Source organism: Danio rerio, chromosome 13 (assembly GCF_049306965.1).
Source record: "Danio rerio strain Tuebingen ecotype United States chromosome 13, GRCz12tu, whole genome shotgun sequence".
Lineage (NCBI taxonomy): Eukaryota > Metazoa > Chordata > Actinopteri > Cypriniformes > Danionidae > Danio > Danio rerio.
Window position 1 is genome coordinate 28,620,755 of NC_133188.1, and position 25,224 is coordinate 28,645,978.

Genomic DNA, 25,224 nt, shown 5'->3' on the forward strand with positions numbered 1-25,224 from the left:
TGTGTGTGTATGTTTAAAATACAAAAATATTTTAAATAAAGATTATAATAAGAAATGTAATTCCATACACAAAGTGTCAAGTAAAACAATTCCCCTGCTACTGTGCAGACCAATTAAAAAAGGAATCAAACTCTTTATAAAACAGTAAAATAAGCAGCAGCACAATATACAGGACAGATTTCAGAATTTGAAGCAGCTTTGACATCTACACCACTGTTTACAGTGGCTTGTAGTTGCTTGGCGGTGCTGTTATCAACAATCTCTTAAGTGTTGGCACATACACAAGTCCCATACTCTGATAATGTTACATAATGTATGAGGCTAGCATGACATAATTTGAAATAAGACCCTGAAACAGCTGCCAGATGAACAACGAGAGGGTGTTTCTTCAACCATGTGCTCATGACAAAACAAACAAAAAAAAATCAAGCATGTTCTCTACTGACAGCTTTCCCCTTTGTGAAATAATACAAGAAAAACTTTCCAACTTATTTTAATGTGGCCTTTATATATAAAAATAGTTTTAAGTTGCACCTATGATCTAAAAGTGTCCATAGTTGAAGAAACCCCATACATCATAATCGCAACAGTAACAGTCAGTGCTTAATATGTGGTTTACATTGAAGGTGCATTACTTCATGTAATGAGGCTGTTGAAGTTCCCAGCACTCGAAACCAGAGTCTAAATTTGCTCCGCTGAGCTGAATTCATGCCTCACGTGACCATTCGAAAAATGAGGCGTATATTCCTGAACAAGCACTGAGGTATTTCTGACCATCTCCTCAAAATGCTCCTCCATTTTGGCGTAAACGTGTCTTTGTAACACAAGAGGCCTATATAAGTTTATCGGCTCTGCGGTACGAATTATTTTGGGAACAAGAATTTCAACCGGGATGCGAGAGTTCCCAACAAGAGCATGATAGAGTTTCTTTTCTTCCAGGCTTTGTTGAAGGAAGCTGAGCAGATCTCGTAATCGGCTATCGAGATTCTGCGGCTGCCACATTGCAGGACGTTTACTCAACAACAAATGCAACAGCGCTGTTTTTATATGATAATTACAAAAGGCACTTCTCCCTGTCAATGTGGTCTGCTTTTTGTGCAAAAAAGCAACTATTTGAAGGCAATGAATGTGACAGGAATTAGTAGGAAGGCTTTTCGCTAGGTGTTTAAGCAGATTCTTCTCATAAACGCTTAGCGAGAGTTGCCAATGAGTGTCTGAGGACTTGCTAGTGTCAGATGGGAAATGAGAGATGAGGTAAGCATCCGTGTTCTCAAACTGAACAGCAGGGGTAAGATTAAGGACGACTGTCTTTCCGGATGGAAATTTGATTTTCAGAGCTCCAGGAAAGTCCAGGTTTCGAAATGCCAGCTCAAAGTCGTACTTATGAGAGATTTGGCCCCAAGCTTTGCTCACAGAAATCTGGAAACATCTCATGATCTGACCTTTTGACAAATATGTGGTGTCCCTTGCACAGAGGAGCTCCGGCAAAGCATTGTCCTCAAGTACTTCACACTCATTTCTATTATGAAGCAAACACAGCATATCATCACCAAGATCGGTAGAGCCACAAAGACAATCCGTGCCATTTCCACCGGGTTTAATGAGTTGAATCCTTCCACATCCCTGCAGGTCTAGTGGGATTTCAGTGGAAGGGTCGCACCAGAGTTCAAACTGAAACCTGAGTGGTTGCGGAGGAGAAAAAGGCACAATTAGGTCACATGTAGGAGGTTTAGAGACCCTCCAGGATTCGAACATACTGCCTATCCCAACAAAGTCCTCAACTTCCAGGTCAGCTTCCAGGTCACAAATACTTCTCAATGCCTCCAGCAAATCATCAGCAAAGCCCTCAATAAATTCCCGCACTCTACCACTTTCATTGGTGTAAGGAAAGAAGCGGGTCCTGCAGAAGTTATTTAGGGTACCTCTATCTAATACGATAGACTTAGCGCTGAGATAACCAGTACTGCAATCTCCATCTTCGTCTTCTGCAGGGTCTGGAATTTCAGCAGGGATTATATCCTGCCTGCAAACCTCAATCGTAAAGAAAATGACAAGGCAGAGGGCACTCCAAAAGTACCAGCCATAACCGTCTTGATCACCGATCACAGATGTTTCATTCTGTGAGATCTCCTGCTCCAGGCGCTTCTGTTCAGCCTCAAGTTTCTCTTGATGCTCTTTCATCCGGGCCAGGAGGTCTTCATCTTGCTCGGGGACGGTGGTGTTTTCGTTGGGGAAAAGAAGGGGGTGGTTGAGGATTGCCGCTACTACCACCATGCAAACTCGTGCAATCGCACCTTGCATCCTTTAGTGTGTGTCTGGGAAAACACATTTTTGAATTAAAAACACTTCTAGCTTTTGTAAGAAAAAATAAAACATGCCATTGTCAGAGTGTTATTTGTAAACTCGAATACAAAGACTGTCCTGCACCGGGAAAGGAAGTCAGATAACCCTTAATAAACATGAATTAACCCAGCTAGATAACCTGGGAAATGCTTAATTACTTTTTCTGTTTCATTGGGTAAAAGAAAACTTATGTAATCTGATCTCTGCAAAGAATTTAGACATTTTGACTTGACTAAAGCCAAGGATGGAATGTTGTATATACACTAAGGGGGAAGTTATGTAATTGGTTTATTTATGGTGTGGCACTTAAGAGTCTGAGTGACTCTTGGTATGAAGCTGATAAAATGCCATATTTATACTGTTTGCAAGCTACTGGCACATTCCATGTATCTGGTACACTTTGGTGTCCAAAAATTTTTTCAAGGATTGGAGACATGTTTTGTTAGTCTTGTGTACAGACATTAAATAGAAAAACAGCCTTCTGATTTGATATCTTAAGTTAAACATTATTTTTAGTTTTTTATTTACACTTACAAGTTACATGAAAACAACTGGTAATACGGCAAGTAAACGTTCTTATTCTTTTTTTAAATTGTACTGTTAACAAAACTTCTTATGCTTAAGTATAATCAAGTTATTTTAGCAATGTTTAAATAATTATTTTCTTTAGTACATAGGAAATATTCAGTCCTGAAAAATGCAAAAATAACTGTATTTATGCACTTTTTATGCACTTGGTTTCAGGTTGCAAAAAGTCAGAATTTTAGTCAGAATTTTGTAAACAGTGCAATTCTTGTAATGTTTTCGAACATGGCACCAAGGCTACATTGATTAAAAATACTATAAAAACATAATTCTATGACATATTATTCAATTTAAATTAATTTATTTAGGATTTTAACATAAAACCTTACTGCGATTCAAATGTGAATTTTCAAGTACTGAATTTTCAAGTTTATTCAAGTACTCAGTGTGTCACATGATCTTTCATAAACTAATTGAGTAAGCTGATTTGGAGCTCAAGAAACATTTATTATTGTTATCAATGTTAGAAACAGTTTTTCTGCTCCATATCTTTTGTAAACTATGATACATTTCTATTCAAACATACAATAAAATAAACCTAATCCCCTTTTATTCATCCTGGAAACATTCAATCATACATATGTTACATGCATGCATAATGTAAAAAAAAATATTTTCTTTAAATGTCATTTTGAAAAATCTAATCATCAAAGAATCATAAAAGTAAAACGTGTCCATGTTTTCAGAAAACGATGCTGAAAAAACAACATATCATGAAAGATGGTAATATAAACCTGTAAATGAGCATTAATAATAATAATAATTAATAAGTGCATTAATAATAATGAATTATTAAAAAGCAGCAATTTTGCATATTTGACAATCATATTACAATTAAAATGGAAAGATTTTTTATATTGGATTTTTCAATAAATATACGCAGCCTTTCTGTGATCATAAAACAAACAAACAAACAAAAAAACATTGTGCATTTATAGAGCGAGATTCACACAGGTGGGTGGGTTTGACAAACCATCTGTAGAAACTTCTCCCTAACTCTAGCACTTATTTTTCTGAGCACAAACAATTCCTTTTTATAACACACTTCTTGTGTGTACTTCCTTGTGGAGTTGTCAAGATACCATAAATTCATGTCACGATACTACACCAGCTGAAGTATCACAATACAAGGTAGTATTTTTATACTGTATTAATTTATAATTCAAATCTATGAAACGAAGCAAACAGTGAGAAATACTATATTTTATATGTTGTAATACATATTATTTATTAATTCACTTATTATTGAAAAAGTATTATTCATACAGACTTTCTCTGCTTTATTTGTACTGTGACTCTTTTGCTGTTATAATAATAATAAAATAAATAAAATCATTGATTGATTGAATTATTTCACATGCAATATTAACTATTGTAGAACTGTTAATGATAATACTACTGTTTAAAAAAGTATTTTAGAGCCACAGTATCGGTAAACCGTGCAACCCTACAGCCTTGTCTTATTGAATCACTTAATACTTCTTTAATTTAAGCCGTTTTGGACAAAGACATCTGCTAAATGACTAGATGTAAAATTCTACCAAATCTTAATGTTTTCAAACCTAAGACCTGTGGTGTAAGAAGATCAAACAGCTTATTAAAAAAAACTTTGACCATGTGATTCATTCTGAAAGTTCATCACCTTCTCCCCACTGTGCAGAGGAAGGGGTGGTTTCTATTTTCTGTTTTACTTCTTATTTCCGTTCAGGCCCAAATATGTGCCCTTATTAGTGTATTCTCTTTATAAAAGAGAGATACAAACAACTTGGTCATGATTTGGAATTGTACATTAAATAAATATTAATGAAAATAAATATCCATGTGAAACTGCATTAATATTCTTAGTTAAACATAATAAAACATCATCAAAATAGGTCTTCATAGTTTACATGATGCCAGCATGGGTATCTGACTCACACCAGTCGAGCTCCAGTGAAGAAATTAATTGTGGAATTGGTGTGGCGCTGAAAAGATTCCCACGATCCACAAAACACTAAAAGGGCGGAGTCTAGACAATTACAACATTACTAAACAAACATGAAAACAGTTAGACACTATTACGACAGAAACACTGTTCAAATGCGGGACTTTAATGATTAAAGTCACTGGTAGGTTTAAGAAATGAGCAAACGCCTCAAGCGTGAAGATCAGAGGGCGGTGACGCAATAACTAACGACTACAAGGAAGAGCATCTTACAGCTTCTCCTTCAAAACGACACAATCTGCTTATTTCAGTTTTACGTTGACGTCTTGCGATGTTTTACGAGAGTCTTGTTGTTGTTTTTATCACAGCTGTTACGGTCACTTGAATAATTTGTAACGATACCACTCGTGGCGGGTCTTTCTTTTAGCCAAGAACACAATAGTAACTTACACCGTAATCCAAGAGTTAAAGTCCAGCGTTGCTCATTGTTTCAGCCTGAAACTGAACCGACACGAGAGAAAGCGCGGTTCCGTTACTCCTCGGTTTCCTCATCTGCTCCACACGACGACTTGAAGCTGCTCTCACATCCAGGAAGTGACCAGTGAGGCCGTTTCGCTCCTCTATAAAAAGCACGTGGGTCAGACTCAGCCCCGCTCTTGAGTCAACATCAAATGTCTCACACACGCACGCATAGAGAGACTATTCTCTGGGGACAGCACACACTTTCCTCGACGTGAGGAAAAGTTCTAAAGTCACCACTAGTTACAATTTTATTATTAGTTCATATGGATGTCCATGCAATTAAAAATAAAATGCTTAAATACAAATGAGCATAACTTCCGTGTTTGAGAATTAAAACATTATTAATAAGTGATTTGCCGAGATACAACATACAGATCAGGTTTAATACGTTAAGGAAAATTATAGGCTTAAAGACATGCGCAGTGGCTGCTTAAGTCGAAGGACAGATACGCCCACAAGAGGTCGCTACCTCACCAAAATTCAACAACAATGGCGTTTTAAGAGACAGTGGTTGTCAGAAAACCTGTTGACAAGAAGATCATTTCAAACATTTAAGAAATGCTATTGTAATGGGTGCTGCTAATCTTGGTAATTAAGACTTGGTAGCGATGGTATGCTGTTTTTTATTTCTACTTGCTGTAAACTACAATAACAGGTGATGTAAGAACAGTTGATAGTCTGATTTTTACTTGCAGGTTGTACTATTTTACTTAATTTCTAATTATAAGAACATGTAGGTGGCACAGTGGGTAGCACCATCGCTTCACAGCAAGAAGATTGCTAGTTCGAGCCTCGGTTGGGTCAGTTGGCGTTTCTATTTGAAGATTGCATGTTCTCCCCATGGGTTTCCTCTGGGTGCTTTGGTTTCCCCCACAGTCCAAAGTGGTATATAAGTGAATAGGATAAGCTAAATTTTCCGTATTGTATGTATTTGTATGGATGTTTCCCAGTGATGGGTTGCAGCTGGAAGGTGGTGGTTCATTCCGCTGTGGCGACCCCAGGTTAATAAAAGGAGTATGCCAAAAAGAAAATGAATGAATGAATGTTGTGCCAGTTTAAAAATAAATTTACGTTTTTCATATCTGCATACCTCTGATTATTAATAGCAACCTGTATGTATTCATCTATTGTAAATCTCTATTAACGCATTGTGTATAATGTTCATAGTAGATCCATTTGTAAAATATCACCATATTTTTTTTAAAATTGCACTTTATAGGCTAATATCTGCAGTACTCAACATATATCGAGCATAATTGAGCACACCCCATTTTGAAAATGATTTTTTTTATCCATTTCTCAGTGAATATAAGGAAATGTATTTTGGTAAACAGATCTATTAAACATATATATTTATTAAAATAATATTTTAGTCACCAGACATATTTAGTAATTGAAATATAATAGAAACAAATTCAAGCAAAATATTGCACAAAAATTACAACCTACAAACTTTTAACAAACTTTTTCTATTTTTTCGTTTCTCTTGATTTTTCCTCTTTTTAAAATTTGTATTTAATTTTTTTTGTTTGTTTGAGTGTTCTAGTTTTTAAATCGTTATTATAGGTTATTTTGTTAGATAAGCTCCAGATTTGGCTTCAGTACTGACCAATCTAATGTATGTGCACAAATATATTGTATAGCTTCAATGTGAATTTAAAGGATAGATCTGTGAGGGTATACGTACATGTGTAATGACAATAAAGTTGAGTCCAATCTAATCTAAATGATTTTTAGTAGATCTGTAATTTCGAATGATAGCATACAAGCCTAATTATTGTTTCAGTCGCGAGAACCATTCAGTCAAGGAAATAAATAAAAAAATAAGTCATATTTGCTCTATAATTAAGCATTTAGGTACAGTTTTCATAATTATAGGTCTTAAAATAATCAGCTATCAAAAAATATCAGACGAAACCAAACCAGTTTTTAAATAATAATGTCAGGTATTTGGCGCGCGCACATCTGGGCGTGTCCAAAAAGAGATTACAGGAGCGCGCTTTTGACAAGCAAAGCCATCACTTCAGCACGCAGAGCTCGAGAGATGTGTTAATACTGATTAAGGATTCGTAACTACGTGATACAGAAAATTATATACATTTAATAAAACAGCTTTCCAGTGAGATTTAAATTATTCGAGTTTTTTTTCTTTACTTTCTGTGCAACGCAGACACAACAGGCTATTTGGCGGTCATTGTCAGATAAGTAGCCTACACATTTGTTTATAGAGTTTTTAAAGAATTTTTACACATTTAAAACCACTTAGCTGTAACGTAATCTGTTAATGGATCGTTTAAAGTTGGTACTGCAATATTTCCAGTCAAATTCTGAGTCGATCTCCAATGGTATCTGTATAATACTGTCACTGATAAGCGTCAAGTTGTATACTAGTTTTGATTTCAACTGCCCCTGTTTACCGCAATATAACAAAATGTACGCAATGGGGGTCATGTTCGTGCCTCCAATTATACTTCTTCTTTTGGGAGTGTTAGTTAATCGTCATACAGGGGTGCTAATGGAAGAATGGGTCAGACCCCTTGGCAAGAGGGCAAAAAATCCGGCGGTAGTAAAGTAAGTTTGAAATTAATGTTAACAATGTTATGCGTCATAATAACATTCCTATTATTAATGTAAACATGTTAAAATGTCTTTCTCACAGATTTCTGCTGTCATCAATGATGCAACGGGCCCTTCTGGCACCCATGGTTTGGATTCTGATGACACTGCTGGACGGAAAATGTTTTATATGTGCATTCAGCATGAATGTAGACCCCAAATATTTCACAGGGATACCCAACAGCACTGGCCTGGAACTGGTCAAGATCATGGCTAAGGTGCCATGCAAAGAAGATGTTATCTTCAGAAACAGCAGTTTTAGGAAAGCTGTCTCACGCTATGTGCGTTGTTACTCTCAGGTGAGCGAGTTGTCTCAATTGTTTTTACTGTATTTCTCAAAAGTTCATACATAGCCTTCTTTCAATGGACCGTAGTTGTCATTGTCACTTTTGACTTGACAGATGCTAAGTAAGATTGAGCTGTACAAAGTTCAAAGGAACAGACCTGTAGGTGTTTAAATTCTTTCATGCTTTGCATAACCAGATGATTCATCTATTCTTCTCCTTCAATTTATCTTCTTTAAGGCAATAGGCTGGTCAATCCTCCTCTTCCTCATTTTTTTGGGTGCAGTGGCTCGCGTCATCAAGCCTTGCTTCAATCACGCAACTTTTCTCCAGACACGTTACTGGAGCAATTACCTGGACATGGAACAGAAGCTTTTCGATGAGACCTGTGTCCTTCATGCAAGAGATTTTGCCAGAAAAAGTGTGCTGCAGTTCTTTGAGAACATGCGGGAGAACGTGACTGTGAGAATGCCCCTCTCCAGTGCACCCAGATACAGCACAGTGCAAAATGAATTTGGAGAGGAAGAAGAGGAGCGTTTGCATGGTATAACCAGACAAGATCAGGTGGATCATTTGCTGCAAACATGGTACGAATGCAAACCAGAACTCGACGTGACCAAGATGGCCTATAAACCCAAAGCATGTATCACTTGGGAAGACCACAGTGGAAGGCCATTATTCTCTGATGTGTAAAACTCAAATAAAACTGATCTCAAGGAATCTTGCAAAAGAGAACACAATGCTTTTAATTGTGATATTACTATCAGATTATTGTTGAGAACATTCTGAAAGATTTAGTTTTTACCTTGTTCCAGAGCTTGCATGCTAGTGCATTTGAATATGCTGGGATTTAGTTTGTGTAATTTTGCATGTCTCTTTCCACACACATTACACAACAACCTCATGGATATGGCTTGGATGCAAATGACTGCTGAACCTCAGAAGCACCTGAAAAAAGACAATGTATTGTATATTTATGAACAGTTTGTGTGTATTTATTGATAATAAATAAATAATTATAGTTTTAGCTCTATGGGAGACACCATCACTGATTTCTGTGTTTATTGCCCATGTCTTTACATTTGACTTCGGTTCAGGTTTTAAATGATCAGTCATTACATAAATCTTTTGTCATTTAGATATACGTTTTCTCTGAAAATAAACAATTTAAGCACTAGGCAAGGTGAGGACGGAAATCACACCCATCTATGTAGGTGAGGAAAGAGCCTGAAAAGGAGGGGCCATCTGTCAGTCATGTGCATTGATGCATTAAGTTGACAAGGTGAAGTTTCATCAGTGTGGCGGATTCAGCTTTGCTTTAGCAGTCTTTCTCTCTTCATTCTCTGACAAGGCAGAGTAAGTTCTTGTTTATTACAGTACAAGTTATTATCTATTATTTCTCAACTGTAACAAGTGTATAACATTGATCTTTTTTGCTTTAAAAGGTGAAATCCCGTTTTAAAAATGGATAAGTTTCGGATTATGGTCCAGTTTCTGCAAGCCAACCAAGAGTCCTTCATGAATGGCATCTGTGGCATCATGGCTCTGGCAAGTGCTCAGATGTATTCCTCATTTGAGTTTACATGCCCTTGCCTTCCAGACTACAATTATGCCTATGGCATCGGCATTCTCATCGTTCCGCCAATATGGTTCTTCTTACTTGGATATGTAATGAACAATAACATATCAGTGTTAACCGAAGAATGGAAGAGACCCGTTGGAAAGCGCAGCAAAGATCCGGCGGTATTGCGCTATATGTTCAGCTCCATGACGCAGCGCGCTCTCATCGCTCCGGCTGTATGGATAGCCGTGACTTTAATGGACGGCAAGAGCTTTTTGTGCGCCTTCAGTCCCACGGCGGATTTATCCGAGTTTGTCAACGAGAGCTATCAAAGCTTATCACAAAAAGAGCTTCTGAAAATTCAAGCAAAGATTCCGTGTAAAGACATATTTGAAGAGCATGAGATTATTTCCAGAGAAGCGGCCACTAGGTATATTCGCTGTTTGTCACAGGTAATTGGATTATTTCATAACTTCATTCCTAAATTTTATTTTGTTTCAAATAGTAGTATTAAGCTTAACGCTGGGAGATGTAATGTTTCGCAGTTTTGATCTTGAAAAGGACACACGTTGTAATTGATTATGATTCATTAATGACCTGTTCTTCGAATGCGGTATTAGTGAATGCATGCCTGCCTGCCAGTTCTGCTGCTCCTTTTTCGTTCATAAAGGGACTTTAAAAGTCTCAGTTAAAGTACTGCAGCCATTAAGCCAACCAGCTATGAGATGAGGTAAATAATATTTACAAACTTTTATTTTAAAAAATATATATATGAAATCTAGAGGGAAAATGTACTTAAAGCTAATTTATCCATCCCCAGGGCATCCAAATTGAGTGACCATTTTACTAAAGTAAAACTGGACTTTGGTGATTCAAAGTGTCAGTAAATGGCTACCATTACATTGATAATAATAATAATAAAATTAAAACCAGCCAAAACAACTTTAATTTTATTAGTCACAAATGGTCACAGTTTCAGCTTCTTCCATTTCAGCTTCTTTTTTTCCCTAAAGAAACATATTTTGAATGCTATTGAGAGTGAGTAAAATATTAAAATTTCATTCATGAATCAATCAATTTAACAAACAATCCAAATAAAAAGAATGGATCAATAAGATGTATTCAAATGAGCAGATTATGTCCACATAAACAATTTTAAAATTCAAAACATTTTCAAAAACATTTTTTTTACACATGAGAGAACTCATGCCATTTGCACTACTTACTGTGTATTTTAGAAGGGCAGTTAGTGCAAGCTCTTTTTGGTATTATTACCATAATTGTCCAATTGGTAGATTGTTTTATGTAAAGCATCATCATGGGTAAGTTTTTCAATACAATTCAGTTAAACAACATTTACAAATATATACAAAAATATGTTGAAAATACATAAAAGAACAATAAAAATGGTTTAAGCTGAAGCATACAAGATTGATTAATAATAGACTATTAAAAATAAAAATCAATTTAACTATAAAGAAATAGTACAATGATTTAGCAACAGACGGAGCAATAATAAATTGCCTCATTGCTGACCTCACCTATATTAAATATACATAACACAATATATGTTATATATATAACACAATAGAGAATTTTTTATGTAAACTTTTACATGCTGAGCCTGAGGGGAACCCAATTGTTACTGTTTTCCGTTTTATGATATGCTTATGCCTGCTTGACATTTTTGTTTAGTAAGGATCACCATCATCTAAATTAATATAAAATCTGCCTATGGTAAAGTTGTAATATCAAACATGCTACACAGAGAAATATAGATGAGTAAAGATCAGTAATATAGTGATGTGCATTTATGTAGTGCATTTATTGTTTATTGCCATACTCTTGAATACTATACAATAGTGTGAGGGGTCTCTCCACACCACCACCAGTGTGCACCATCCACCTAGATGATGCGGTGGCAGCCACAGGACAACAGCGCCAGTGTGATCACCACACTCCAGCTGCAGGTGGAGAGGAGAGACAGTGATACAGCCAGTTCAATGAAGGTGGATTGGGAGGCCTTGAAGGCCAAGACACCGGGGTTTACACAATGTTCAACAACCACAGAGAGTCAGGACCTCAATTTAACGTCTCATACAAAAGACAGTGCTCACTGACAGTATAGTGTCCCCATCACTGTACTGGGGCATTAGGACATACACAGACCGCAGGTTGAGCACCCCCTGCTGGCCTCCCTAACATCACAGTAACAGCATTCTAGTTTTCCCAAGTGGTCGCCCACCCAGGTACTAACCAGGTTCAGCTCTGTTTAGTTTCAGTGTTGAGCAGGTCTTGGGCTGCGGGTCGATATATATATATATGGCTGTGTTTAATTATACAATTGTTTTTTTATGGCATCTAAAACTATAATGCATTTTGGTGAATAGTTTTTTAACAGTACAATTTTGGCATCCTGAAATTTCAAGTTTTGAAAATACTGTTATCCTCTTTATGTAAACTACAAAAACTAGTTTTCATTAAAGTGGTGGTGTCATCCTCATGTGCATTATTTGCTCAATCGATAGCTACTTGACAATCAAGTACGCTACAGGACCACGCTGCAATCTTGTACATTTACAAGATTATCTTTACATCTACAAAAGATTTGAGAAAGATAAATTATGTAAGGCACTAATCTGTTGTGTTTTCATTTTCTTTAGGCATGCGGATGGACCTTTTTGATGGTTATAACTCTCGTAGCCTTCTTGGTAAGGGCAATAAGACCTTGTTTTACCCAAGCTGCTTTTCTAAAAACCAAATACTGGTCGCATTACATTGACACAGAGCGCAAACTATTTGACGAAACGTGCAAAGAGCACGCCAAGAGTTTCGCCAAAGTCTGCATACAGCAATACTTTGAGAGCATCAGTGGAGAAATTGTTTCACAGCTTCCACAGTCCCCTGCAAAGAAAGGGAAAGGTAATAAAGATGAGGATGGAGAAAAACAGAAGAGTGATGAGGAGAGGCTTCTAGGAATCCGAAAAGAAGGCGACATGAACAAAGTGCTCTGGAACTGGCATACATGTAAACCTCCGCTACTGCTGAGTAAACGCACTGAAGAAATGAATGGACATGCACACTTAGATACCCACAGCCTCACTGATGAGCGCCATACCAAAAAAAAAGCTGTGGTGTACTATTCCAAAGTCTGACCTGATGGTGGTATTTTAAAAACTGAATGAGGCGCTTCACTGTGAAGATAGTTCTTTCTGCTATTGTATTTATTGCATGTCCTTTCATGTGACTCAACCGTTCATTTGATCTATTGTAAACATATTGTTTATTTCCATAAAGAGAGCATAAATAATAGGATAAAACAAGATTAGTAACTCAACTAAGGTGTGACCAAAGTTATAATAATAATGATACAATGATTATGATGATCTTGCTGCTGATATGATGAGTATACCACTTTTTATTTCTCGTTTGCAACAAAATGAATCGAACTAAATTTAAGTTGGCGGTTCATTCCACTGTGGCGACCCCTGATGAATAAAGGGACTAAGTCGAAGAAAAAATGAATAAATAAAATTTAATTTATAGGTAAATTTCAATAAACATAAGTTTGAAATAAGGAAAAGTTTGTTCATCCAATGTCAGTCATAACTCAAAAACCTATTAAAGATTGCGGATATCATTTGGAAGTTGATTTGGAACTCAAGTGTTGTTTTTAAAAATTAAAGTAATTCACTGTCTTGACTGTTCATGAGTTACCTTCATGTTTAGTTGAGTTTACTTATGCTTTTTAGGCAGTAGAACATTAATTTTAAGGTTTAACCAAGCTCCTTCATTTAAAAAAATCTAAGTTAAATTCTAGAAAGAGATGGGTATTCAGTCATAAATTTAAAAATTATGAGCGCACACTAATACTTATTATAAATGCTGCAATTTTAATAAAAGAGACCATTTTATTTCAATGTGACTTTAATGTGGTGATTTCTTACCAGGGGTATGGTGCCCACTAGAGGGCCTCAGCAAACAAGGCAAAATAAGTTTTAAAACCATTTAGGTTTTGATACAGTTGAGTACTGGTTGAGTACTATATGAAAACTATATGACTATGACTATATAGTCATATACATATATATTATTTGTGTTGATAATTTGTATTGTCAAACTTTTATAGTAGTAACTTAAACATTTTAAGTTCAGTTATTAAATCACAATAAATTCAACAAATAAGTCCAAACAACTACATACTTATATACAGTTATATATTCTACTAAATAAAATCTAATCATGAGTCACCATAATTCTTATTTAATTTAGTGACTTTGACTGAAAATGACATTTAAATGACATTAATTAACAATTTTTTATATTAACAATTTTTTTAAATGTTCAATGAATTTCTTGAAGTAAAAACATAAACAATTCCATAATTATAATAGAGTTTAATGTGTAATGCGTTAAGCTGCACCTGCCTTTGCCTTGATCTGCTCTCACCAATGCCTTGTGCATTGCCCTCTATCTGTCGAGTAATTGACAAAACAAAGAAAACTACTAAACAAACAAACAAACAAACAAAAGGTTACATTCAATTTGAAATGACAATCTCTGTCAAAGATATTTGCTCCAACCACCTCCCCAGCATTCTCCCTCTCTTCTTAAAAGGGATGGTGGGCCAAATCAAAGGTTAGAATGGGCCAACTTTGGCCCGTAGACCCTAGTTTGGGCATCTCTGCTTTATAGGGTAAAGAATATAGGGCTATTGGTGGCTGGTATTTTTTTGTATTTTTATTACAATATAATTTGAAAAGTCATATATTACCTGCAGATACAGTCCAGGGTTTTTCCTATTTCAATGAGTGCCCTATAAAAGGTCAGGCTGCCAGGTGTACTACATTGCTGTGGACAATGGAGAGCTTTTGAGTCAAAAAAAAGAAAACCAGTGTCTTTGAAGGAACAACATGTGTGACTAAACATCTCATTTGCTGTGTATGACGGGGGATCCAATTCATTATTCCAATTTCGTTTGTCACCCTTTGTTTTAAACACACCTAGTTCAACTTCAAGGCTTACATAACATCATGTAATGGAAACAATGCAAAATGTCCCTATTTTTTAACAATATATTGGATGTTTATACATAGAATTACATAGTAGAACATGATAAGTATCATTTGATAAGCTTTAAACAGATTTTATTCTTATATATAGTGTTTTTTATATTGATATATTGTTATTTTTTACAAGATCTAATAGTCTTATCTGATGACATGTCACTTTAAAGACAATAGTTTATAACAAATGTTGATTTTTTATTGTAGTCGATTACTGTAGCACAACCTGTTTTATTTAAATGCTCATTAGATCCATTTAAGGCCGAAACCAGATTGTAATTGCTGATGGTGATTCACTGCTATAAATACACAACAGATAAAGCGAGGGAAGGATCTCACTTCTTTAACACAACAAATACAGCTATAGGTATCTTGTTGTTGTTGTTTTGAATACAATCTGCTTCTGGTTGTACATCATCTTTGAGGGACCATTTGTACCATCTGACAATGAAATGTAAGTGTTTATATGAGGAATAATTCAACTTTTTGGTTCATTGTTCTGTGTAATTGGTGTATTGAGGCTTGGAGAAACTAAAGCTTTTCTTATAAAGCAGTTGTTTTTATGTGACTTTATATTTCCCTGTATTTACATTTCGTATAATGAAGTTGTTTCTGATTTCACTGATTCTCATATCTCTTTTTGTCAGGGTTTTTTGCTTTAATTTAAAGAGACGACAATCACCATCAGCAAAAATAAACTGAGATACACCTCTGCAAACATACAATGTCTGTGTTTATATCAGAATACTTCAAATGTATTGCAATTTACATCAAGAATAAGGATGCAACAATTTTGAACACCGTCATAGGTTTAGGAACAGTGGTTGGTCAGACCGCATATAACATCTTAGCTTTTAACTGTCCATGTTCCCCGAAGAAGAATTACCTGTATGGTCTGGCAGCCATTGGTGTACCAGCCCTGGCTTTCTTCGTCATTGGAGTAATGATGAATCAAAACACTTGGGACGTTGTGTCAGAGTGCCGCACAAGAAGATGCAGGAAATTATCGCTGACTGCTGCGTTTGTTCTGTTGGGATCTATCGTGGGCAGAGCAATTGCTGCCCCCATCACATGGACTGTGATTTCGCTTCTAAGAGGGGAGGCGTATGTGTGTGCTTTTAGTGAGTTCCTGAACTTCTCATCCTTGGTCAATTTCACTTCAGCTTCTCCTGGTCCAGAGATCATGGCCCGGTTTCCATGTAACAGTACGCCTGTTTTGTTTATAAACTACACAGGAGTTGTTCAACGCCAGCTGAAGTATGAATCCCAGGTATTTTTTTCAGTACTTATTTGTATGTACACTTCATATTTATGATTTGCACATCTCATTTTTATTTCTTTTTTTAATCTAGCTGCTGGGATGGTTGCTAGTGGGACTCATCTCACTCTCTGTCTTTCTGGTTCTCTGCTTGAAAACCTGCTTCTCTCCTCTTGGCTATCATCAGGAGGCGTACTGGTCTGAATACTGCGCCAGCGAACGAGCTCTTTTCCAGCGTACAGCTGAAGTACACGCTAAATACCATGCAGCTGAAAATGTCAAGAGTTTCTTTGGGTTTGTGGCCTTGGAAAGTCAGGAGAAGCAGTTTTTTGCAGACTGCAAAGGCATCAAGAGCATCATTCCCAGACTGGAGTGGAACCGCATCACGGGTGTTTATTTGTACAGAGAGGTCGATGACGCTCCCTTGTACAGTCGCTTAAGCAAATGGGCCATGTACACAAATGAGCATGACTGTTAAGTAATTGACAAATTGCTGTTCAATTAATGTACATTAAACACACCCAAAAACTCATATCTTTGGCATGAAGGAACGCCCATGAAATTTGTGCCACAGACTAGAACACTTTTCTAGAACACTAGAACACTAGTAGAATAATTTTAAAAGTATAATAGCTAAAACAGGGAATACAATTATTAAACTTTTTAATTAATATACATAAACTAAATGTTAGCATGCAATCTGATTTTAATTTAAAATCTTATTAAATATTCAATGCTGAAGTGTAACTTATTACTGCAATAAAAACTTAACCGCAACTAGAGAAGCAAAAATACAAGACAGTGCCCTTAGGTATGTTTTCCTTTGCAATGATGATGGCTTATGGATCGAGATCAAACTTGTCTGGTGTTTTATTACTGTGCTACAACCTTCGATATTAGTATGTTTTTAATGAGGCATGAGCCTACATGTGTGGTCTTCCTCTGTCGATGTTAAGGACAAGCTGTTACGATTTTCATTCATTCATTCAATTATTCATTCATTCAATTATTCATTCATTCATTTTTTAAAATAAGCTTAGTCCCTTTATTAATCTGGAGTTGCCACAGTGGAATGAACCACCAACTTATCCAGCATATGTTTTATGCAGCGGATGCCCTTCCAGCTGCAACCCATCACTGGGAAACATCCATACACACTTATTCACACACATACACTACGGACAATTTAGCTTACCCAATTCACCTATCTTTGAACTTATGGGAGAACCTAAAGGAAACCTACACGAATACAGGGAGAACATGCAAACTCTACACAGAAATGCCAACTGACCCAGCCAAGGCTCGAACCAGCAACCTTCTTGCTGTGAGGCAATCATGCTACCCACTATGCCACTGTGACGCCCTGTTTCAATTTGTCAAATGCATATTTTGTCGGACCTTGCCTCAATTTGTATGAGGATTATTACTGAAATTCCATATATTAGATTTACAGTGTAGCCAATAATATTCAGGCCTATTCTGTTAACAAAATAAAAATCATAATGTAGACTAATTTGTGTTTTTTTAGATATAGAAATGTGCACTTTCAATATATGTCGCCTATTAGCATAACATTTCCAACCACACCACAGCCTGCATTTCTCTAATAATTTGGGTGGCATAAAAATGTATTTAAACTCAACTAGATTTGGTCTAGATGTGTTTCTCCATGTCTGCTATCTAAGAGGCTTGTCTATATTATAACGTCATACAAACCAAATTGTGAAGGGACTGACTGGCAGCCATTAACACTATCAAAGTGATTAAAACATTAGGCAACATTGTTTTGTCACCCTTTACTGGTCTGTGCTTGTAACGTTTACATCTGCTGGAGCTCCCTGAGTTTAGTTGGAAAAAAATTAATGAAAAAAAAATCTGCAGTCGTGAGCGTGAAAAATCCCATGACCAGATTTTACTCAGGAGCAGTGAATTTGCCACTGTTTGATTTGTGTGACTGTGCAAACAGTGCTTCATTTGTCGCTTTGCAACAGAAAATTCACTTTTAAACAGCAAAATAACGCTGAAAATTGATATTATATAATATTTAGAGCATTAACTATTTAAGTTTTTCCTTTAGGTTTCTTCTTTCACCTATTCGTTTTCCACAGTACTACAACTAATGTGCGTGTGTGATATAATTGCACGCCAATTCTGACAGACCAATTAATAAGCTGTGATGTTTTTATGACAAGAAAGGATAAAATGGTTTTAAAAAAGACTAAGGTTTAGTTTCAAGATTTACACCATGCTGTGGTTAAATAAATAAATGAATACCTTCCAAATGACTTAATTTTTTTTTTACTTATTATTTAGGCTGTTACTTATTATTGTTTTACTAATATATCATATTGTATGCTAGATGTTTAATTTATTTATATTTATTGTCATAAGCTCAAATATTTCAGTGTATACCATTTTAAAGAGCCTTTCTGTGTTCACAAATGTTTGGAGGTGTGGCCAGTATACAAGCCTATAAAAATACTCTGCTTTGATCTTTGTTTAATTTTACTCCTATTATATTTTTTCCTTCACTAATTATGGGAAGAAAACATCATCGTGACAAGACTTGTGTTGTTGGATAAGAGGAGATTTAATTTATGATGTTCCCCAGCCTGTTTGAGTTAAATGCTCATACTTTCCGCTGGGGCTGAAACCAGATGTGGTTCCCGCTGGTGATTCAGTGCCGCATGCACACAATAGACAGAGCGAAGGAGGGACTTCACCAAAACATAAGCATACAGAAAGCCTACCTACAGAAACCTTATTTGTTTTAAATACTTCTTTTTGATGCCTGCATTTAGTTTTACACGTTTGTAAAACTTTGTGGATGTTCCAGCAGACTGTTGGTGCCTCATTGCAATGGAATGTAAGTCTTTCCCTTTCGGAACTGTTTTCTGTTTCTAATTCGAGCGCGGTGCCGTGCTGAGGCATGCCCGGACTAACTTTGATCATAGAGTGGCTGTATTTTGCATGAAATTGAGCTGAATCAGAATACTTCTACACGTACTCTCTCTTTCTGTTTGTTTCTCTTTATATTTAGAGTCTGCTTTAATTCAGAGACTCTCTGAAAGGCGTTGATTAATCAGCATTAATTCCCATTGAGGTCATCGGGACAAGATGGCAGCTCTCATATCAGAGAACTTCAAATTTGTTTCGCTCTTCTTCAAGAGTAAGGATGTCATGATCTTCAATGGGCTGATAGGTTTAGGGACAGTGGCCAGTCAGACAGCATACAACATTTTTGCATTTAACTGTCCATGTTCGCCGAAGAAGAATTACCTGTACGGTATGGCAGCCATCGGTGTACCAGCACTGACTTTCTTCGTCATTGGATTGATACTTAATCGAAGCACCTGGGATTTGGTGTCTGAATGTCGCACCAGAGGATGCCGGAAATTAACGCTGACTGCTGCTTCTGTTCTGATGGGATCCATCATGGGCAGAGCCATTGTTGCCCCCATCACTTGGTCTGTTATTTCTCTCCTGAGAGGGGAGGCGTATGTGTGTGCTTTCAGTGAGTTTGTTGACCCCTCTACACTGGATCATTTCCCTATAACTACAAAGACTGTAGAAATCATGGCCCAGTTTCCATGTAAGGATGTACCTGATCCGTATACTATTTACACTAAAGTGATTGAACGCCAGCTACAGTATGAATCCCAGGTACATATCACAATCTTTCTCTGATTAAATCAATACTTTGTAGAATTGTCTTTTTAATATGATATGCATAACTTTTGCTTTCTCTCTCTCTCTTCTAGCTGTTGGGATGGTTGCTGGTTGGAATTGTTTCGCTTTCTGTCTTTCTGCTCCTCTGTCTAAAAAGCTGCTGCTCTACTCTTGGCTATCAGCAGGAGGCATACTGGACTCAATATCGTGCAAACGAGCGAGCTATTTTCCAGCGTACAGCTGAAATACATGCTAAATACAATGCGGCTGACTGTGTCAAAAACTTCTTTGGCTTTGTGGCTTTGGAAAATGAAGAAAAGGAGGTTCTTGCAACTTGTAATGGCATCAAGAGCGTCATTCCCAGACTGGAGTGGAACCGCGTCACAGGTGTTTGCTTGTACAGAGAGGTCGAAAACACTCCCTTGTACAGTCGATTAAATAAATGGGACCTGTATTCAAAAGATTTCGGTGACTGTTAAGGCAAATAAGAAAGTTTGTAGGGGAAAATGGGGTGTTTCATTCTATTATACAGTTTTATACAGTTTCATTATATACAATTTGTTTTCTTAAATTTTTTGTTTTCTTTATGGGAAACATGTTTGCGTATGACATTGAGATTTCTACTTGGATTATGTACTGAAGGGTTTTCTTGTTTTTATAAGCTTTTCTTTGTAGGTTGTGAATGCGCTACATGCACACAGACTTTTAATTTTCAGCCAGGCAGCCCAAGGGCTTCCGATGAAATGTCTTTCCATTATAAAATTGGCACGTTTAAGGTCTAATTTCTTTAAAAATCAGCGATCTTCACTGCCTGTTAGATATACAATATGAAGTGGGTCTCAGATTAGACAAGAAGCACTGCATTAAATTCCATTCCCCCCCGCCATGGCTTTAAAATATGACCGTTTATTTTACTCCAGTATTTTCAATGGAATTTCTGTGCTAGCCTGTTGCTACTGACTCATCTCTTGAACAACTAAATGAATGCTTAAGTCTATTTAGAATGAATCCTTTGTAATTAAATTACAACTTCGAGGCTGTAAAAACAACCTTGTGAAATTGAAAATAGTCACATTAGGCTTTTGCCGGAGGTTTATCATTGACTTTAAAACTCTAGCTGTGCATAGAGCCCATTTGCTGCTCAAATGGTCATTTTTATACTGTACAAGAAACTATTAAGCATCTGTTTTAAGATACACAATGTACTCTCAGGTTGAAATTACCTCTTGTTATGTTTTGCTAAGCAATAAAGACAAATTAGTGTCGATCGAATGACTAAATGCCTACTAAAACTTTTTTGATACAAGTGTGCCAAGCAAATCAAAAGTGTGGAAGTAAAAGAACTGTTCAAATGACATTATTAACACTGACTGTAATGTAAGATATTTAACAGATTCTTATATGTACTGTATAATTACCAACAAAAGTGTGTTAGGATTAAATATGAGACCATTGTGATTAAAGGATGGCAGGCATGCTATTTGTCAAGCTATATGCTATAAATAAAGTGCTTTGCATACAAATAGGGCTATTACTCTTACTTCCAGAGCCATTTATATCGAAGTTGATTTTTGGCTGCAACATCATGGCTGTATTTCGTAACATCGAATTTTTACGAGGTGGGTTGTTAGACCAACGCTCAACCCCAAACTTGGACCATGACATACACACATACACTACGGACAATTTACTACCCAATTCAACCCCAAGTGAACACGGAGAAAACATGCAAACTTCACACAGAAAAGCCAACTGACCCAGCCAGGGCTCGAACCAGCGACCTTCTTGCTGTGAAGCAACAGCGCTACTCACTGCACCGCCCACAAATAGGGTTATTACTAAACCTAAATGCAGATTCTACACAGCTTACACTCACAAACAAGTACTATTTTAGTAGGGAATGGTAAAACGTTCATCAGAAAAGTGGTTTCTGTAAGAACTGTTCACTAAAATTGTGGAGGATTGCATGAAAGCGAATGGTAGGACATTGCTTTGAGCAAGGATAGGAAGTCATGCATGAGACGAGGCATGGATGTGACTTGAGAAGTTTTAATATCAGCTGAGCTACAGAGGTTTGATTGCACATGCTGGGATGCCTGCCAAAAGGTAGTTGAAAGAGTTACAAGAGCAACCAGTGCCACTGTTTTATAGGAGAAATTTGTGGTTAGTATGAGGTTTTCGGCTAACAGGTCATTGTCCAGTTTGACACAAAGATATTTTGCTTTCTGTGTGGGTGAGATTGCCGACTTGTCTACTGAGATGACAAGGCCTTGGCAAGGGTGCTTTTTGGCTTGATTGAACAACAGCTTGGTTTTTGATCATTTCAGCTTCAGATGATGGGCGTTCATCCAGACAGAGATGATTGCCAAGCATGCAATGATTTGTGAGGGTACCTGGTTGTCAGAGCGTGGATAAATAGAGGATTAGTGCCTAAAACTGACAATAGAAAGAAACCATGAGACATGATAAAATGATTATTTAGTTGGTGAAAAATAAAAGTGGCCAGAGTACTGATCCTTGTGAAACACTAAATGGTCATTGATAAGATAAAGTGGATCCTTCATTGACATTTGATCACATGCCCAGATAAGACCTGTTTGCACCACGTGTGATAACTATAAAGATAACTATATTAGAGTGTACAGTATAATATACCTTTCTGTTTATTTAAGCCATGCACAGTTTTGTCATCTGCTTCTTTAAATGCTCGCAATTATCAATGGATGATAGTTTTGACTGATGGAATCAGCTTCTAAACTACCTTTTCCAACAAAGGTTCATTCTGAAAATGTAGCCCTACAAACATTTCTGGAGATTGCAAATTATGTAGCCAGAAATACGTATGACTGCATTTCATTTTTAAAACGAATGCTACGGGGCGGTATGATGCCATTTCTTATCGTGCTTAGCTGACCGCTTACCTCTGTGTGGTCTCATGCTAAGTATTTTGCCACCTCTAAAAATGTATACCAAGGTATGTAATCACCAAGAGCCTGGGTTGATTCTTTTAATGCTATTCTTTTGTGTCTATAGCAGTGCTGTGGTGTTCTTTCTTTCATTTTGGAACGATTTTGTCATTATGATCTTCTCCTTTGGCATAAACAGGCAGTTTACGGTGAGCTGATTTACATCCACTGTATTTGAAGCAAATGTAAAATTAGAATCTTAAATGTGTATCAAAAGTTCACATGAAAGCATGATTTGCTCAATGAGAAGAAAATAAACAATTTTATATTAATGTATTAATGGAATATTACAGTTTGGAAAACTGTTGGGCACGATGAATATTTTAATCCTCAAGTTTTGTATGAGAATTGTGTCCTTAATCAGGTGGAAAGGATTCTAAATGATCTAACAGATTTTTTGTTACCACATTATGAACTGCTTCCCTCTGGTAGGAGATATAGAGTCCTAAAGTATAGTCTGAACCCATATAAGAAATAATTTGTACCAGGTTCAGTGGGTTTATTTAACAAGAGTTTATCTTAATTAGCATTATATTTATTGTAACTTTGCATTGTTTTTATTGTACAATGAAAGGTCTGCAACAATATGGTGATGCCCATAGCAAATTTCCTGTCAAGGACAATAAAGTTTACTACTACTACTCAGGGCCGGAGTGGGACTCTTTTTCAGCCCTGGAGTTTCAAGCCTCAGACCAGCCCACCTCAATTCACCACTGACTATATTAAAATAAGGTTATTTCCAATTCAGTTTCTAATTACACTATCACGTCTTTTTTTGAGAAAACAGCACTTTTAGAACTTCAAATGTTCAACAACCCTTACAGTATATATATGTCTTAACAATAAAAATGAAAAAAAAAAATTGTTACTCAGACAAGGACCGAACCCAGGTTGGCCGCGTCATAATCAAACATACTAACCACTGTACCGCAACAGCTGTATGTAAAACGGTGACTTATCTAGTTATATCATCATTAACTTGCATCCTGCTCACTAGGCTACGAGAAAATAGATCAAAAGAGCAGAGCTGCGGTAAAATAATGAATAAGAAGGCTGTGGTCAAGTAAATAAATAAATTATTTTTAAAAAGTGTGATGACTGCTGAGAGCAACCGATTCTGGAACTAGGGACACCGGCCCTCGCGGCCAAAAAACGGACCGGCCCACCGGGAATGCTCCCGGTCCTCCCGATTAGCCAATCCGGGCCTGCTACTACTACTACTTTAGTAAAGCTAATTGAGCACCATTTGTATAATAATAATGTATAATAAGGCACTCAAAAAATGACTTTTGCTACTTATTTAATTTTTTTCAAACACCACAATTCTTAAGTTGGCAGGACAATATAATTGTTTTATGTTCAATTCACTTAAAGATGTAAAAACTCTTAAGTTAACTTAATCAATTTGTGTTGAGATATCATGAAGGAATTGTGTTGGAACCCAGCATTTTTGTAGCAATTTATAAGTAATAAAATACACATTTTCAATAATAACACCTATATTACATTTAACATGAGTTTAGTGTATAAAATGGTTATTGTTGGTCTTGGTAAAGTCATGCAAGCCATGGCACAATGCCATACGAACTAAAGCCCTGGAGCAAGAAAAAAACAACTGGATATAATAGTACATTTTAGCACAATGGTATTCAAGTAATATTTACACCATGGTTTCCGCTACATTCATTCTTCCATGGTGCAGTGCCACACCAAAATTCATCCCGCCACGGCTACATTACAGCATCTCATTCAAAACATTCAGTAGTGTTTTTTTAATAGCGGGTTATAATCGCACCAAAGCGTATTAAAAGGTAAGTGAATTATAACAGCGCAAACTTTTCTGTAACCGTAGTAGTGCTGTGCGTTCTTTGTTTAACCCTTTAAGGTTACGTGCTGACTGACTGACAGGTGCGCGATGCGTGAGGCCAGCAAACACGATGTAGCCTTCAGTTAAGATGAACACAGTTTCAATGATTACACTTTATAGATAAAGGTCTATGGTGCTGCAAACAATGACTTCATTTTGATTGGGTTTTAGAGACGTTTCACTTAACTTCAGGACACATTATTACCACTCTGTAGGTTTATTGGAGACATATTCCAAGCCAATCTAATAAATGTTGGAGACATACTAGTTACAAAAACTAAATCACACTTCAGCAATGTTTTTTTAAAGAAGAAAATGCACTTGAGCAGCGTATATTTGAGGGTGTGCAAGAAGTTTTGTGCACTAATAGAGAAAGTCGGCGCGCAAGCAAAGAGATTTGCATGCTCGCATTACATGAATGCGATGTCAACTTGTAATACTGCACTGTTGCCACAGCTGGAAAAAATCCTTGAGGAAACACTATTTTCACTTTAAAATATTTGATGATTTCCAAGAAGAATGATTTATGTTAAGACTTTATTGATGGAGGTTTGTAAAACTAA

The 25,224-nt window shown here is 36.5% G+C and overlaps 5 protein-coding genes across 6 annotated transcripts; 4 read left to right on the top strand and 1 right to left on the bottom strand.

The window, feature by feature from the left end:
* Nucleotides 1-499: 499 nt before the first annotated feature.
* On the bottom strand, nt 500-5,452 carry itprip (inositol 1,4,5-trisphosphate receptor interacting protein). Its single transcript, NM_001017872.1, is given in 2 exon segments — nt 500-2,315; nt 5,303-5,452. A coding segment is annotated over 1 exon segment (1,620 nt). The 5' UTR covers nt 2,302-2,315; nt 5,303-5,452; the 3' UTR covers nt 500-681.
* Nucleotides 5,453-5,504: 52 nt separating this feature from the next.
* calhm3 (calcium homeostasis modulator 3) lies at nt 5,505-9,319 on the top strand. Its single transcript, XM_001344224.7, has 3 exons — nt 5,505-7,945; nt 8,034-8,289; nt 8,515-9,319. The coding sequence occupies exons 1-3, from the start codon at nt 7,659-7,661 to the stop codon at nt 8,965-8,967; spliced, it is 996 nt and encodes a 331-aa protein (XP_001344260.1). The 5' UTR covers nt 5,505-7,658; the 3' UTR covers nt 8,968-9,319.
* On the top strand, nt 9,316-13,760 carry calhm1a (calcium homeostasis modulator 1a). Its single transcript, XM_017358898.4, has 3 exons — nt 9,316-9,630; nt 9,720-10,287; nt 12,499-13,760. Exons 2-3 carry the CDS (start codon nt 9,739-9,741, stop codon nt 12,988-12,990), a joined length of 1,041 nt encoding a protein of 346 aa, XP_017214387.1. The 5' UTR covers nt 9,316-9,630; nt 9,720-9,738; the 3' UTR covers nt 12,991-13,760.
* A 1,275-nt stretch (nt 13,761-15,035) lies between these two features.
* calhm2.2 (calcium homeostasis modulator family member 2, tandem duplicate 2) lies at nt 15,036-16,946 on the top strand. The gene is made up of 2 exons (XM_693288.4): nt 15,036-16,171; nt 16,254-16,946. The coding sequence occupies exons 1-2, from the start codon at nt 15,626-15,628 to the stop codon at nt 16,635-16,637; spliced, it is 930 nt and encodes a 309-aa protein (XP_698380.1). The 5' UTR covers nt 15,036-15,625; the 3' UTR covers nt 16,638-16,946.
* A 1,892-nt stretch (nt 16,947-18,838) lies between these two features.
* On the top strand, nt 18,839-21,351 carry calhm2.1 (calcium homeostasis modulator family member 2, tandem duplicate 1). 2 transcript variants are annotated; one of them, XM_005156784.5, is made up of 3 exons: nt 18,839-19,025; nt 19,200-19,822; nt 19,921-21,351. In XM_005156784.5, exons 2-3 carry the CDS (start codon nt 19,277-19,279, stop codon nt 20,305-20,307), a joined length of 933 nt encoding a protein of 310 aa, XP_005156841.1. In that variant the 5' UTR covers nt 18,839-19,025; nt 19,200-19,276; the 3' UTR covers nt 20,308-21,351.
* The last annotated feature ends 3,873 nt before the right edge of the window (nt 21,352-25,224 follow it).